General features: G+C 48.2%; 1 protein-coding gene across 3 annotated transcripts in view; it reads right to left on the reverse strand.

The window, feature by feature from the left end:
* Positions 1 to 15,815, reverse strand: part of LOC309553845 (F-actin-capping protein subunit alpha-2) — a 162,987-nt gene that overhangs the window by 12,992 nt on the left and 134,180 nt on the right. For 2 of the 3 annotated variants that reach the window (XM_082255314.1, XM_082255313.1), the window contains exon 7: positions 7,926 to 8,004. The exons of the other annotated variant lie outside the window; for it this stretch is intronic. In XM_082255314.1, coding sequence (XP_082111440.1) covers positions 7,926 to 8,004 — 79 coding nt within the window. The remainder of the gene's footprint in view (positions 1 to 7,925; positions 8,005 to 15,815) is intronic. 3 annotated transcript variants of the gene reach the window in all.

The raw sequence follows: 15,815 nt of genomic DNA on the forward strand, positions 1-15,815 counted from the left end.
TTTATTGATTACAGGCTACAATGGTAACCAATCAGTAAGCAACTAATGCTATTCAGGAAACATCAACACTGTTTAAGTTAATTTAATTTACCATAATCCAAGTTATGTGTATTCATTCTACTGCAGCAAGAAAGCACCTGATATGGACACTGGGAGTGTAGATTCTGAAGCCTTATATGTATGACTCTAAACTTTGTTCATCACCAATCATATTCAGATTTTTTTTATTGAACTCCAATGTAATTAAAAAAACAAGTATGGTTCTTTCACAAAAATGTACAGTGCTATTCACAAACTATAATGGATATAACAGATAATAATAGTGCTCAGTGGAGTTGAACTTATTAACCTTTTTTATTCAGATCAGGTTTCTTCAACCTTCACTTAACAAAAAGTTTTTTCATTCACTATGTCAGGGGTCAGGAACCTTTTTGGCTGAGAGAGCCACGAACACCACATATTTTCAAATGCAATTCCGTGAGAGCCATACGCTATATTTCAGGGGTCGGGAACCTTTATTTAAGTAAGGCAGTGACAAATTGCAAAAAATGGCCTGGTCATTAAGGGAGTAGGGCTGGGCGATAAATCGATTTAATCGATTTATCGATTTTTTAGTTAGAAACGTTTTTTGTTTTTTTTTTTTTGGAAACTCGAGTTTTTTTGTATAATACTTTTTTCTCCCTTGCAGCCGAACTCCGCACCGCCGCACCTGGATGTGACATCAGCTGCGGGGCGGGCGGTGCGGCGCGCTGTGATAGGTAAAGTCTCCCTGGCCTGGATGTGACGTCAGCTGCCGGGAGAGGAAGCGGGCGGTGCGCCTGTACAGACGCACCGCCCGCTTCCTCTCCCGGCAGCTGACGTCACATCCAGGCCGGGGAGACTTTACCTATCACAGCACACCGCAGCCCCGGCCTGTACAGACGCACCGCCCACCCCGCAGCTGATGTCACATCCAGGTGCGGTGGTGGGGAGCTCGGTGGCTAGTAGGTGGCGCCGCTGTATATATATTGTTTACAACAGAAATACTGCTGGGGCTGCCATTTGCTGGGGAGTCATGTGGAAAGATGGAGTGCTGAGCCAGGAGGGGGCCCCCAGGTGGAGGGGGGTGCTGCCTCTGGCTGGCTGTGTGGTTGAGGTGTGTGTTCCTTCGCCACAGTCAGTACTGGTTGCTGGCATTCCTAAAGCTAGTGAAGCGCAAGCACCCCAGTGAGCTGTACTGTGAGCAACCATTCCCCTTAGAAACAAGGATCAGAGGTAGTGGGGCATCTGTACGTTTAAAGCTCTATAGGCAGACAAAGGAAGCGAAGCAGCCAGGCACAGGGCCCAGCTAGTTTCCAGAGATCCCAGAGGGGGTTACACCCCTTGCTTTAGGAGGACTGTGAGATTCTGTATTTAGAGACTGTGGGGTGAGAAGAGGAGTGGAAATACAGTTGATGCAGTGTATGTGACGATTTACTGTTAAAGAGACAGCGCCACATAAGAGAGGTTTCTCTTGGGTAGTCTAAGGATTACCTAAAGAGACAGGATCCTCAATGTATAAAGTTAATGGATTATTGGCAACCTGGACGTTTCCCATATCCCATCAAAGTTTAAATCCCCCAATAAAAATAAAAACAACAATTACATTGACTGTTTTCTGACTGCTGTTGACTGTTACAAATGCTGGTTGCTTGGCTGCCGGGCTGGAATGCCACCCGCCTGGCTGCAGACACAAGGTGAACCTTTTTTTAAAACTAGTAGCCCTCAAGGGGGTAGCGCTACAAACCTATTTAAAAAAATGCAAAGCATATATGCCTCATTTTCAACTGTGTTCTATGGGGCCATGTGACAGGCAAGGTCCCTCCTCTTTTTCCTTAGCATTGGTTTCGGGTGGTCTAATGTCTAGTAGTCTATTGTTTTGGGATTCTACGCATTTTAACTCTTGAGGAGTTAAAATAGCAAAAAAGTTGCACTTTTGACACTATATCTGATGTCTGAAGTCATTTTTTAAGTGCATTGGAAAAAAAATCGAAAATCGAATCGAAACTCGAATTTTTCTTTAAAAATCGAAGATTTTTTTTTTTTTAGGCAAAATCGCCCAGCCCTATAAGGGAGTAAAGCCTTCCAGGGCTGAAGTGGTTAAAGGACCTGAAATATTAAAGTTGACTTCCCCTGTTCACACTAGTCCAATTTGCAGGGCACGACAATGGAAAAGAGAAATAACCTTAGCGCAAACAGAAAGTGGATGTGTAGCCCATATGTGCCAAAATGTCAATGTCTGCAGAAATGTTATTAAAAAATTCCACTGTATATACGGCTGCAGGCCTGCAGCACTTCATTAGTGCCGGTTCACGTTTGTGTGATCACAGGGATAGTAATTTGAGGGGGAACGGCTCCTAAAATTACATGTGATGTCTGTGCGGTGCAAATTCAGCCATACAATTTGTATGGCTGAATTCGCACCGCAATCGCACTGAAACTCGCACAGGACCCTTTTTATCGCATCCTGTTTCACACTAGTGCTATCAGATTCTGTGCGAACTTTCAGATCGCACTGCAATATGCGATCTGATCTGGGGGTGTCGTTAACTTTAAATTGACACCACCAGCGTATGCATATGGCAGTGTGAACTGCCTGTTGTGCGGATGCGATGCGGGAACAAGCTGTATATTCGCAGCGTTCCCGCATCGCATAAATGTGAATCGGCACTCAGTGAGGGTATTGGGAGCCTCTGTAAACTATGAATAAAAGATAAAAAAAGAGGGTGCCGGCTAGCCTATAATTTTTTGCTTTCTGTGCTTCCCTGTCTCAACTTAGTAATTGCAAATACTCTTTCTGAAAGAGTATTTGCAATTACTTGAGTCAGGGGAAGCACAGAACACAAAATATTTACACTGACGAGTCTGATTGACTGACCTGTCGCTTCAGGACCTCCCTCGGCTCTACACTGAGCCCGTGCTGCTGCCTGGAAAAGAGGTGGCCGGTGGAGTAAATTTAGGAGCGGAGGAGGAATTTGACCATTGCCCTCGCTCTCCCACTGTCACGTGACGACGCTGACGTCACATGACATCACTGGTTGCTAGATGCCAAGCGGCTAATAATGATATACGCCTAGCAGGAGACCCCATTTGTCTGCGAGAGCCAGATTCAGCCATCAAAAGAGCAACGTCTGGCTCGCGAGCCATAGGTTCCCAACCCCTGCACTATGTAGTCACTATGTAGTCACCTTGAAGTGTTTTATTTCATGTTGCAATACTTCCCTAGTTAAAAACATTTATACCACAGAACGTGCATTAAAATCAAAATTCATTTTTAATAAGAATAAAAACCTTTAGTGAAATGAGAACACTATGTGATTCCATTGGTTAAACAATCTCTAAGGGCCAGTTCACACCACATGTGGTCTAGTGCGTTTTTTTCTGCATCCAAAACACATGGAAACTAGGTTATATGGTTTTCAATGACATAGTTCACACCAGTGCGGTCAGTTCCAGAAAGAAAAGTCGAACACGCTGCATATTTTTTCTGCACTGAACTGTAATGGAACGCAGTAAAGCGCATCAATAACGCACCGGAATGCACCAAAAACGCACTGGAACACACATCCTTATTTAAGTTGAAGAAAAAAAAAAAAAAAAAAAGGAAAAAAAATGCACCGGAACGCATCAAAAACACGCATGCAAAAAAACATCCAGAACTCATCTGGACTGCATTTCTATGATGTGAACTGGCCCTTATATCAATATCTTAAAATTCTTGCTCACATGCAAGTAGCCAAGTACACAGAAATTTTTTTTCGTAAGAACTTACCGTAAAATTATTTTCTCTGAGTCCTCTGACAGATGCAGCCACTTCATAGTTTCCTCACAAATGGGACGTCCCAAAGCAGTGTAGGCATGACGGGTGGGAAGAACGCAACCAACAGAACGGTAACTATTCATCAACGCCAGAAAAAACACGTAGCCAACAGGGCAACAGAAGCTCAACCAACAGGAGCTAGCCCCAAAACAAAAATTCACCCCAGAAGAGAAAACCATTTTTCTTCAGCACACAGCAGCCTGCAAACCCTTGTGGCCAAAGGAAGCATCCGAGGATGCCAGCAAATCAATCTAGTAGAATTTTGTAAAAGTGTGTACAGAAGACTGAGCCACCGCTTTAAACACCTGAGCCACTGAGGCCTGATGGCGAAAAGCCCAAGCAACACTCAGCGCTCCAGTAGAATATGCCCTCACAGGGAAAGGAGGAACCTAACCCTCTAGGGAATAGGCCTGAACAATAGTCTGTCTGATCCATTTGGATGCAGCCGAACCCTTACGAGGACCCTCAGAAGGACAAACGGAATCAGGCGTCCGAAAAGATTCCGTGGCCGACAGGTAAACCCTGATCGCCCCTACAAAATCCAGCGAATGCAAAGCAAAGTCCTTGGGATGCATGGGCTTCGCACAAAAGCGAAGGCAAAACAAATCTTCAAGGAGGTGGAGGGCAGACACCACCTCAGGGAGAAAAGATTGGGTGGGTTGCAGAACAACCGTAACCCCATGAACGACCAGGGAAGGCAAATGGCAAGACAGAGTCGCCAACTCAGATACCCTGCGAGCAGAGGTGATAACCCCCAGAAAGGCAACTTTCTGGGACAGCAAAGGCAGAGAGAGGTCTCTGATTTTTTAAAAGTGGGCCGTTACAGAACAGACAAACCCAAATTCAGAACCCCTTGAGGTAAAGGGGATCACCTCGGCGGAGCCAGACGCACTCCTAGAATAAAAGGTGTGAATCAAGGAGTTCGTCGCCAAGGAATGTCGAAAGCAAAAAGGCTAAGGCTGACACCTGACCTTTAGCCGGATCTAAAGCCAAACATTGCTCCACTCCAAATCCTCGCCACGAAAGGAGCGAGGATGCAACCTGTGCGACTCATACCAGGCAAAGTACATCTTCCAAGTACGAGGATAAACCTCCCTGAAGTAGCCTTCCTAGCCCTTAACAAGGTAGGAATCACAGCATCAGAGAGACCTCTGTCACGCAACACCTGGCCTTCAACGGCCATGCCATTTAGGCCAGAGACCGCAAGGCAGGAGGGAAGATCGGCCCTTCGAGGCAGCAGAACCTCTCACAGAGGTAGCCGTCAGAGAGGTCCGACAACCACCCTTACCAGGTCTGGGTACCAAGACCGGCTAGGCCAGTCTGGGGCCAACAGAACCTCGGCCAACTCCTTGGCCGCCCGGGCACTCCTGGTGCCCCCTGGAAGATCGATGTAAACCACCGCCGTGGCATCGTTGGACCGCACCCGAACTGGGAGACCGTGCAGCCGTGGCGTCCAAGGGAGCAGGCAGAGCTTGATCGCTCTGAGCTCCAGGACATAGAGCGGTAAGGAAGTGATCGACAGATCGCCCAACAGGATCGGGTGAGAACCCGCTCTCAACAGGAAATCGTCCAGATACCGAGGACCGCAAACCCATTGTGCGGGAACAAGGTTAACACCCCGTTCAAAACCGCGGCGAAGACTCAGGGTTCCTGGGAACAGGGGTGAATATAAAAACCCTGAAAACATTCCTGCCGATGAACTGGCACCATCACCCCCTGAGCAAGCGGAGCCTGTGCTGCTTCCCTGGGATCCCACAAACGATCCGGAGAAAAAACTGAGACATGGTGGAAAGAACCTGTCTGCCTGGCGGGACCGAAATACGGTCTTGAACCCCGAACAAATTAGTTCATGAACCCATGAGTCCTGAACCAGAGACGCCCAGGGTCCCGGAAGGCAAGGCAGACGTCCCCCCACCCCCGAATCGGGTGAGGGTGTCCAATCATGCAGAGGAGGAATCATCCACAGAACCAGACTGGCTAGGTTCAGGCTCATCCAACCAAGCCTTCTTGTCCTCTCCGGAGGTTCTGAACGGTTTCTCTGTTTCCTGCGCCCACGAGGCACCAAAAAGCCCCCGGTGAGCCTTGAAGGAAGGCCCCCACTTACTTCGGGGTGCCTTGCCTTTTGCATATTGGGGGAGAAGAGTACTCTTACCCCCATTAGACACTTGATTAGCTCATCCATGGAGTCACCAAAAAGGCGTTCCCCCAAAAAGGGAAGATCAGACACGGCCTTCTTAAAAGCCTGATCCGCTGACCAGCTCTTCAGCCACACCATGCGGCGAAAGGCAATCCCCACCGCAGATACTCTAGCGACCAGGGGAGCCTCATCCAGGGCCGCATCACACAGATAGACCGTTGCCTGGGCCATCCGGTCTGTGAGCTCAATGGGAGTTGGAGGAACCGACTCAGCCAGCAAGTTGCTTTTAAGCACCTGAATCCATTCTGCAACCGTCTGAGAAACCAGTACGGAGGCGAACACAGGCTTGAGGAGTAAGCCCGCCACCAAGTGTAGGTGGCGGGAAAGTGATTCCATGCGCCTGTCCACCGGGGACTTAGTCAACCGGGAAACAGTGTGGTCCACCCTAGGTGACACTGTCCAGCGATTGGAAACTGAATCTGCAAAAGGGGCAACGGCGTTGAAAATGCTTGGGCACCGCCAGCACGTGCTTAATGCGCCTCCATTGTTCGTTCACGATTTCGTGAAACTCCTCAGGGCAAGGGAAAATCTGACCTGACTTCTGGGCTTTGCGGGAGTCAAAGACTACCCGCTTTCCTGACTGTGTGGGCTCATCATCAATGTGCAAAGTCTCCCTGACCGAGCGAATCAGTGCTTCTATCAAAGCGCGGTCCTGCGCTGCGGCCGAGAAGGGATCCCCCAGGGAGGGAAGTGTCCGCAGCAACCACATCAGGCTCAGAATCAGAAAACTGGGGGAAATTGGCCGTTTTTTAATAGCAACTTGTGACATGACAAGCTCCACTTTGGACGCCAGAGTTTCTATGGCTGGAGACAGACATCAGGGAAGGCGATCCGGATGACCTGGATGCACAAAAAAGATCAGCAGGGAAATTTTCACTCTGGGACTCCATATTGGCAATAGACAAAAAAGGTACACTGGCCCTTTAAATCCGCACAGCGCTACCGCTTGAGTCCCCCTTTAGCTAGCAGATATACTGATAGAGGCAAAGTGTGTCTGAAAAATGCCCTAAAGGACTAAAGACCCCCTTACTGTGTCAGAAACTGGATCAGCTACCGCACTCCACGCTGTCTGCAGCAAGTGAAACTTCTTGAAGTGACCAAACCTCACTAGAGACCGAACCCCCTGAGCCATAAGAACATGGTGCCATAAGGAAACATAGAAGTCACAGGGAAAATGGCTGCCGCCCATACAGCGCGGCCTGCCCACAGTCAAGATGGCGCCCGAAAACTGCGCCAAACACACAGCAAGGCAAGAAAATGGCTGCTGCCCTTACACTGATGCAGCCTGGCTGCCCACACCCAAAATGGCGTCAGCGATCAGGAACCCAGGGAACAAGGCCACCGTGGGAATCCAACACAGGGAACCCCCCAGGACAAGGTAGAAGCTACACCCCCCCCCCCCTCAGGCATTAGACGCCGCCACAGCACCCCAATTGGGAGCAGGTAGGGCAGGACCTGTCCTGACAGGCCAGGGGGGATCTTACAAAGACCGCAGCTGTCCCCAGGAGTGGGCCCACCATACCATGGACAGTGGGGCTCCGCTCCGAGGCAGCTCGCCTCCCACTCTGGGCGGGGTGCTGCCAGCCAAGAGGGGTACGCTGCAACTCGGGGCGTTCCAGGTTGATGCGTCCCGGCAAAAGTTCTTTTCGCAGGCTCGTCCCCATCCATCAGGGCTCTTTTGTGGCGAGGCCTGGGCGGACCACAACTGAGTTTCACTGCCTAGTCTTACTCCTGTAGAGGGCGCATTACCCATTTGTGAGGAAACTATGAAGTGGCTGCGTCTGTCAGAGGACGTAAGAGAAAATCACTTTTATGATGCTTATGTGAAGAAAATGGACTTCAAAGAATGCAAGATGGTTTACCACCACAAAAGGCAGACCAGTTAAGTACCTGAATTTTTAAAAGCCCCACCACCTTTGTAGTAGATTGTGTTATGGTAAATTTCCATTCTGACCTCCAGCGTCCATTCCTGGAAAACAAAATTTAGCAACACATTGTTTCATACTTCACTACTTTTCAAACAAAATTACTACAGCACATTAGCAGTTTATTGCATGCACAAATTAAACTGTGAATAGAAAACACAGAAACAGAGCGATGGCAGAAAAAGACCAAGTGGTCCATAGAGTCTGCTAGTGTGTGTGTATGTGTGTGTGTAATTTTTCTCTTTTGTTCATTAACGGACACAGCTCCATATCTTCTTTGACCCTTGGGTTATGCTGCCCCCTACAGGAGTAGGACATTTGGCAGAAAATGATTGACTATGCCTATAGGGCAGTCCTAGGGGGGTATACTCCCACTTTCTGCTATAGGACTTCATTTTTGTAACAAGCAGTGTCAGAAGAATGCATAACCCAACTCAACAGAGAGGTGGGTGCTGTTTCCGTCAATGAACATCAGCGAAAAGGATTTTACGGTAAGACAAAAATCCAGTTTTCCCTTTTTTTTGACCCTTGGGACGTCCCCAGGGCCGGTGCTAGACTATTTTGCGCCCTAGGCAAGACCAGCTACTTGCGCCCCCCACACACCCACATTAGGAGTGCCTCCTTACACATCAGTTTTTTACCTTAAACTCCTACGGCACTGCTTCTTCTCTGCCAGCCTGCCACCATTCTTCTGCCGCTGATTCCCTCAGCTGGAGCCCGCCCTCTCCTCAGCACTTACTTGCTGAAGGAGGCAGGACATTAGAAAACCGATATCACTCCACCGGCGACAGCAGCAGGGACTGGAAGGCGCTACTTCATTGCGGCGACCGTTGTTGGGCAAGTCCGTCCGAAAAAGAAAAAAAAGTCACTCCATCTACATTCTCTCGTGGACCCCTCTGGATGAACTGCGTGCCTCCCCCCAGCCCAGGGAATATGACAGTATCACATGCAGCTTGAAGCTGCCACTAATCAGCGCCCTACCCAGAAGACAAACAGCGCCCCCAACTGATGGCGCTCTAGGCCGGCGCCTACCTTGCCTATAGGTAGTGCCGGCACTGGACGTCCCATATCAGTGTCAACATGAGGGGAGGGAAAAAACCCAAAAAGGCTAAACAAAGCCAACCAGGTAACACAGGAGCTCAACCAGAAACAACTGGAGCTCACCTGACAAAAAAAAAAAATGACAACCTCATGAGGCAAAAGCCTCTCCAACAGCGGCCTGAAAAACCTTTCTGCCAAAAGCTACCACCTTGTAAAGTTTTGTGAAAGTGTGCACAGACGACCAAGTGGCCACCTTGCAAACCTGGACCACTGACGCTTGATGACGGAAGGCCCAGGAGGCATTAAGCGCTCTCGTAGAATGTGCCTTAACCCGGGAAAGGAGGAACCTGACCCTTAATGGAATAGGCCTGCATCACCGTCTGTCTGATCCACCTGGAAATGGTCACAGCAGAAGCGGCCTGCCCCTTATAAAAACCATCTATAAGGACAAGGAATCCAATTTGCGAAACGACTCAGTCGCCACCAGGTACACCATGATTGCCGAACCACATCCAAGGAATGTAAGCCAATCTGTTTAGGATGCTTAGGACACAAGGAAGGCAACACAATGTCTTCATTCAAGTAGAAACCAGAAGCCAGAAATGACCTTAGGAAGGAACAACTGGCAGGGACGTAGCACCACTTTGTGCCTGTGAACCACCAGATAAGGTGACTGATAGGACAACGCAGCCACCCCGAGCACAGAAGCAATAGCCATCAAGGCAGCCACCTTCTGTGTCAAAGTAAGCAGAGGACGTTCACGGATATTTTCAAAAGGCGGTTTTTGAAAGGGGGGGGGAGGGGTGAAGTGGCGTACCCCCTGAACGAAAGTGTGAACCAAGGAATTTGTGCCCAACGGGCTTTGGAAGAAAATAACCAAGGCGTAAATCCGGCCCTTGATGGTGCCCAGGGGCCAAACGCTGATCTACACCTCTTTGGAGAAACTCCAAAAGACGAGACACTGAAAAGGAGCAGGGGGGGGGGGGGGACCCTCAAGACTCACACCAAGTAATGTACACCATCTAGACTCAATGAAAAATCTTCCTAGAAGTAGATTTTCTAGCTTTCGACAGCGTTGAACTTACCCGATTCCGACAACCCTCTGTCCTTCAGCACCTGACTTTCACTAGCCAAGCCGTTAAAACAGGATGGAAGATCGGTCCTCCTTGAGCCAAAAGATGTTCTCTGAGAGGGAGTCTCCAAGGGACATCGGCAACCAACAAGCCAACCAACTAACAAGATCTGCGTACCAAGACCGGCGAGGCCAGTCTGGAGCCACCAGAATGACTGGAATCCCTTCTGCCTCGATTCTGCCGACTGAGTTAGTCCGCCTGCCACCCCTGGAAGAGCTGGGACAAACCGTTCTGCCCATCTTAGAATGCGGGCCAGTTCTCTGGCCGCTAGGGCACTTTTGGTGCCCCCTTGATGATTGCATGGCTGTCATCCCAGAAGGAAGCCTCTTCTAAAGATGATGCACAAGAAAGCCCGCAAACAGTTTGCTGAAGCCAAGCAGACTAAGGACATGGATTACTGGAACCATATCCGGTGGTCTGATGAGACCAAGATAAACGTATTTGCTTCACATGGTGTTGAGCGTGTGTGGCGGCAACAAGGTGAGGAGTACAAAGACAAGTGTGTCTTGCCTACAGTCAAGAATGGCGGTGGGGGTGTCATGGTCTGGGGCTGCATGAGTGCTGCTGGCACTGGGGAGCTACAGTTCATTGAGGGAACCATGAATGCCAACATGTACTGTGACATACTGAAGGAGAGCATGATCCCCTTCCTTCGGAGACAGGGACGCAGGGCAGTTTTCCAACATGATAACAACCCCAAACACAGCTCCAAGACGACTACTGCCTTGCTAAAGAAGCTGAAGGTAAAGGTGATGGACTGGCCAAGCATGTCTCCAGACCTAAACCCTATTGAGCATCTGTGGGGCATCCTCAAAACGGAAGGTGGAGGAGTGCAAAGTCTCTAACATCCACCAGCTCCATGATGTCGCAAGTGGCAATCTGTGAACTCTGATGAACTCCATGCCCAAGAGGGTTAAGGCAGTGCTGGAAAATAATGGTAGCCACACAAAATATTGACACTTAGGGCCAAATTTGAAATGTATTTGCTAGGGTTGTACTCGCTTTTGTTGCCAGCAGTTTAGACATTAATGGTGTGTTATTTTGAGAGGACAGAAAATTCACACCGTTATACAAGGTGTACACTATTTTACATTGTAGTAAAAGTGTAATTTCTTCAGTGTTGTCACATGAAAAGATATAATAAAATATTTACAAAAATGTGAGGGGTGTACTCACTTTTGGGAGATACTGTATATATTTGGATGAGAAATGTCATACTGATGGAGTTAAGACCACGCCTGACCACCGCATCACATATAGAATAGAAGATAGCTGCCAGATATTCCCTGGGTGACAAGTTTATCTGACATATTCTGTGTTTGGTATCCCTGGATGCAAAATTACATGCTGAATGATAAACAGGACAGCCCATTGCCACTCCGTTTTAATTGGTCAAGGGCATCTGTCAACACCCCTTTTTTCCCCCCAGAGAAAAAGGGCAGACTGCTAACCAGTGGAGAGTTATCATGATAACATCACGAAGGAACATCTATCAAGTTTGAGAACCAATCACACATGGCTCATCGATTGAACTGATAACACCCAGGACATTGAATGCAAGTATTCTTGCTTCTCAATTCTACCTTATTTTCTAATTCCTGAATTGTGTCTCTCTTTCTTTGAACCACCTTTTTTTACACCAACTTTTACCTCTTCATTATTAAAACTTTATTTTTGAAAAGTGTTAACCTTGTCCCTAAGCTCTTACTGCAAGCTAACAAAAAAACTGTCTCTTGAAGAGTACTACTGTATAGAATAAAACCTATGAACACACCTGTCTGTGGTGACAGTGTGTGTAACAGATGATTATTCTAAAATTATAATAATAGGTATTTCTAAAATTACGAGCTTCCTCTGGGCTCAGAACAAACAGAGGTGGTGGCATTGAAAGGGTTAATTGCTTAATTAGCCAGGAGACCATCGCTCTCAGCCTGCTAGCACCTAGATTGTGGCCCCGCAAGCTGGAAAATCTTTGTGCAGGGTGCAGCTAAGAGTGGCATTGTTACGTAAGTGACGGCAGGGTGTGAGATTGGCTGGACCTTTGTCACGACTTAGTGAGAAGGGCAGGGATCTGATACCTGCGTCCATCACACTGCGTATCAGGGATGACGATGCCAATCCAGAGTCTCTCGTTCTTGCCACAAAGATGGATACCTGTTGCAAAGTGATGCCATGAAATCCACAACCAAGATGCCCCACCACAGGCATGTGTGATGGAAAACCTATGGTGTAAAAGGTCCACTCTTCCATGGTCCAAAATATGATGGCGGAGGTAATTCCCCTGCCAGTTTTCCAAACCTGGATTTGTAAACCATTAAGAAGGAGCAGGGATGATAAGCTTCCATATCGTTACTACTAATGCTGTATGGACATTTTTTGATGTTCACTCAAGTGCAATGACTGTCTACTTTCTGTATGTTTTTGAAAATTTTTGTACGTTTTTGAAAATTTCAATAATTGTTTTTTTTTTTTTTTTTAACAAATAAGGAGCAGGGACAAGAAGCTCTGCCCACCAATCAAGACATCCAGCACTGCTGCCAAACTCCTTATTTTGTTCGCCCTGGTGAGTGAAATAGGCCACCACAGTGGAGTCCTCCAACTGGTTGTCCCTGAAGATGCTCCAGTCAACAGAACAGATCACCTGTAGCTCCAGAACATGAATAGGCAACTAAGAGTCCTGCTCATCCGGAGGCCGTGGGCCCACTGCTGACCTGTTGTGTTATACTGCCCCCCTACAGGAGTAGGACACTAGGAAGAAAAAAAGCCTGGCTACGCCTATAGGCAGTCCCAGAGGGTATACTCCCTCGCTCCGCTATAGGCACTCAGTTTAGTTACAAGCAGTGTCTGAAGAATTACAACTCCACACAGGGGTGGGTGCTGTGTCCGTCAAACATCAGAGAAATGGATTTTACGGTAAGTCAAAAATCCCATTTTATCTTTCGTTCATTGATGGGACACAGATCTTTATAACCGTTGGGATGTCCCAAAGCAGTGTTAAACATGTGGGGTGGGAACAGCAAAAAAATTCCCAAAGCTAAACAGTACCCAAACAGGCAACAGGAGCTCAACCAAAACAACTGGAGTCCACCTGAAAAAAAACAAACAATACACCCTCAAAGAGGATCAGGTTCTCCCAAAAACAGCCTGCAAAGCCTTGAGGCCAAATAAAGCATCTGCAGATGCCAACACACCCACTTTATAAAAGTTTGTGAAAGTGTGCACCGACGACCAAGTGGCCGCCTTGCAAACCTGTGTCACTGATGCCTGATGACGTAAAGTAGAGTGCACCTTAACAGGGAAAGGAGGAAACTGACCCCTGATGGAATACGCCTGAATTATTGTCTGTCTGATCCATCTGGAAATGGCCACAGAGAAAGCGGACAACCCTTTACGAGGCCCATCCGTGAGCGCAAGGAGAGAGTCTGACTTCCCGAAAGACTGTAGCTGCCAGGTACACCCTAATTGCCTGGACCACATCCAAGGCAAGTAACGCAATTCCTTACATTAAAAGTCTATGTCGGAGTTACACTATTGTGAGCTTCTTTTCTACACTTATGTGCATCGGGTCATTGAGAGCCACTGAAAGCCACAGATACCTTATCCTTAAGGATTTCTATACCAGGTTCCTTACTGGGACACAAGCTCTGCCGACCCTTTTAGCTATATAGCTCAGGGGTCATCTTAGTCCGGTAAGTTGAATATCCAAAGGGGGAGGATCGGCACTATTCACTGCACTGGATTGATGGCATGATTTTGCACTTTCCTCTTGGCACGCAAGCACTTTTTGGGACTTCTTTGGACTTTTGTTGCAATTATCTATTTATTGGAATATCACTGCATATTTTGCATATATATTGGACTGGCACTATTTATATATTTATTGCATTTTTCACTCATTGTATTTATTTATGCAACCCCGAAGCAGGGGTACCACATGATTTTTTGTACATGAATTGCACTTTATTATTTATCAATTAGTGGTATTTTTATTCATCATTCAATACCTCTTTGTGCTGTAATTTGGCACTGCACAATAAAATGTATGTTTTATTTATATGGCTAATGGCTGCCTATATAGTCCCACTTTTTAAGGGGGTTTTGCCTTTGCTATTTCTGAGTAGAAGTCTTGGCAGAAGCTTGAGAGGAGGGAAGGCGTAAATCAAAATGATACTGACCCCACGGGGCCACTAGCACATTTGTGGCGTCCGCCAGAAGATCCTTTGACCGAACCACAAACCTCTGCACCTTTCTGTTGAGCCGCAATGCCAACAGATCCACCTTGGGGGTGCCCCACTGGAGACACAGCTGATGAAACACCTCCAGATAAAGATAAAAGGGACCACTCCCTTTGGTCCAATGCCTGGTGACTGAGGTAATCCGCCTGCCAGTTTTCCACCCCGAGAACGTGAACGGCAGAAAGGGCTGGAACAAACCGTTCTGCCCGCCTTAGAATGCCGGCTACCTCCAGAGCCACCAGGACACTTCTTGTTCCCCCTTGGTGATTGACATAAGCCACGGCCGTGGCATTGTCCAATTGAATTGACACTGGACAACCCTGAAGACGATCCGTCCAATGGTCCAGACAGTCTGATCGCTTGGAGTTCCAAAACATTGATTGGTAGTCTGGACTCTTCCAGCCTCCAGATCCCCTGAGCTCCAGATACTGTGCAGACTTGCCCCATTTGGTTAGAATATCCCTTTGCAGGGACCTTGTATGGAACTGTGCAAACGGAATCATCTCAAAGGTAGACACCATCAGGCCCAGCACCCGCATGCAAGTCCAGAGGGATGACCATCTATTGGACAGAAGAAAATGAATTGCAGTCTGCAATTTCTGGAATTTGTCCAGAGGAAGGAGCACTCTGGCTAAGGCAGAGTCCGGCAAAGATAATCCAGCTTTGTGGACGGAACCAGGGCAGACTTCTGAAAATTCATAATCCAGCCGAACTCCCGCAGAGTTCGTATTGTGATCTCCGGGTTTCCCACTAGAGCAGAAGTCTACGCCCGCAGAAGGAGATCGTCCAAGTAGCCCAGTCACGCAATCCCCCTTTGGCGTAGCAAAGCTAGCACCGGGGCTAACACTTTTGTGAAGACCCGAGGAGCAGAGGCGAGGCCAAAAGGTAACACCACAAACTAATAATGCTCCTCTCCCACGGCAAAGCAGAGGAACCGCTGATGACTGGCACAAAATACACTACATACAATGCTGTATAAGCACCCACAGTGAAGCCAGACATGCTGCCCACACCTAAAATGGCGGACCGGCGGTTTTTAACCCCGCAGCGGTCGCCGCACGTGTCTGTACCTCCAAGCACCCAAAGTGACACAGGAGAGGGATCCCCCAAAACCCCACACAGCGCTGGCTGTGAGAGAAAAATCCCCCGCAGGGACCGGGATCAGGGAGCCCAAAACGCACAGACATAGGGGACACCACAGACACACATGACTGCCGACCCCAGACAGAGGCCCCACACAGAGTGTACTTACCTGTACCCGATGGCGTGGGGTGCCTCATATCAAACGGAAAACCGCCCACCCTCAGATGGTAGGGGAGTGTCGCCAGCCAAAAAACGCAGGACACCAGTAATGCACGGACGAACTGTGGATGTGTCCGGTGAGGTAGCCACCTCAAAGGCTGCATCCCTGAGGACAGGGATGGGTCATTTTCGAGGCCAGGGCTA

The sequence above is a fragment of the Pelophylax lessonae genome (genome assembly GCF_965119305.1).
Source record: "Pelophylax lessonae genome assembly, chromosome: 4".
In the NCBI taxonomy this organism is placed as follows: Eukaryota; Metazoa; Chordata; class Amphibia; order Anura; family Ranidae; genus Pelophylax; species Pelophylax lessonae.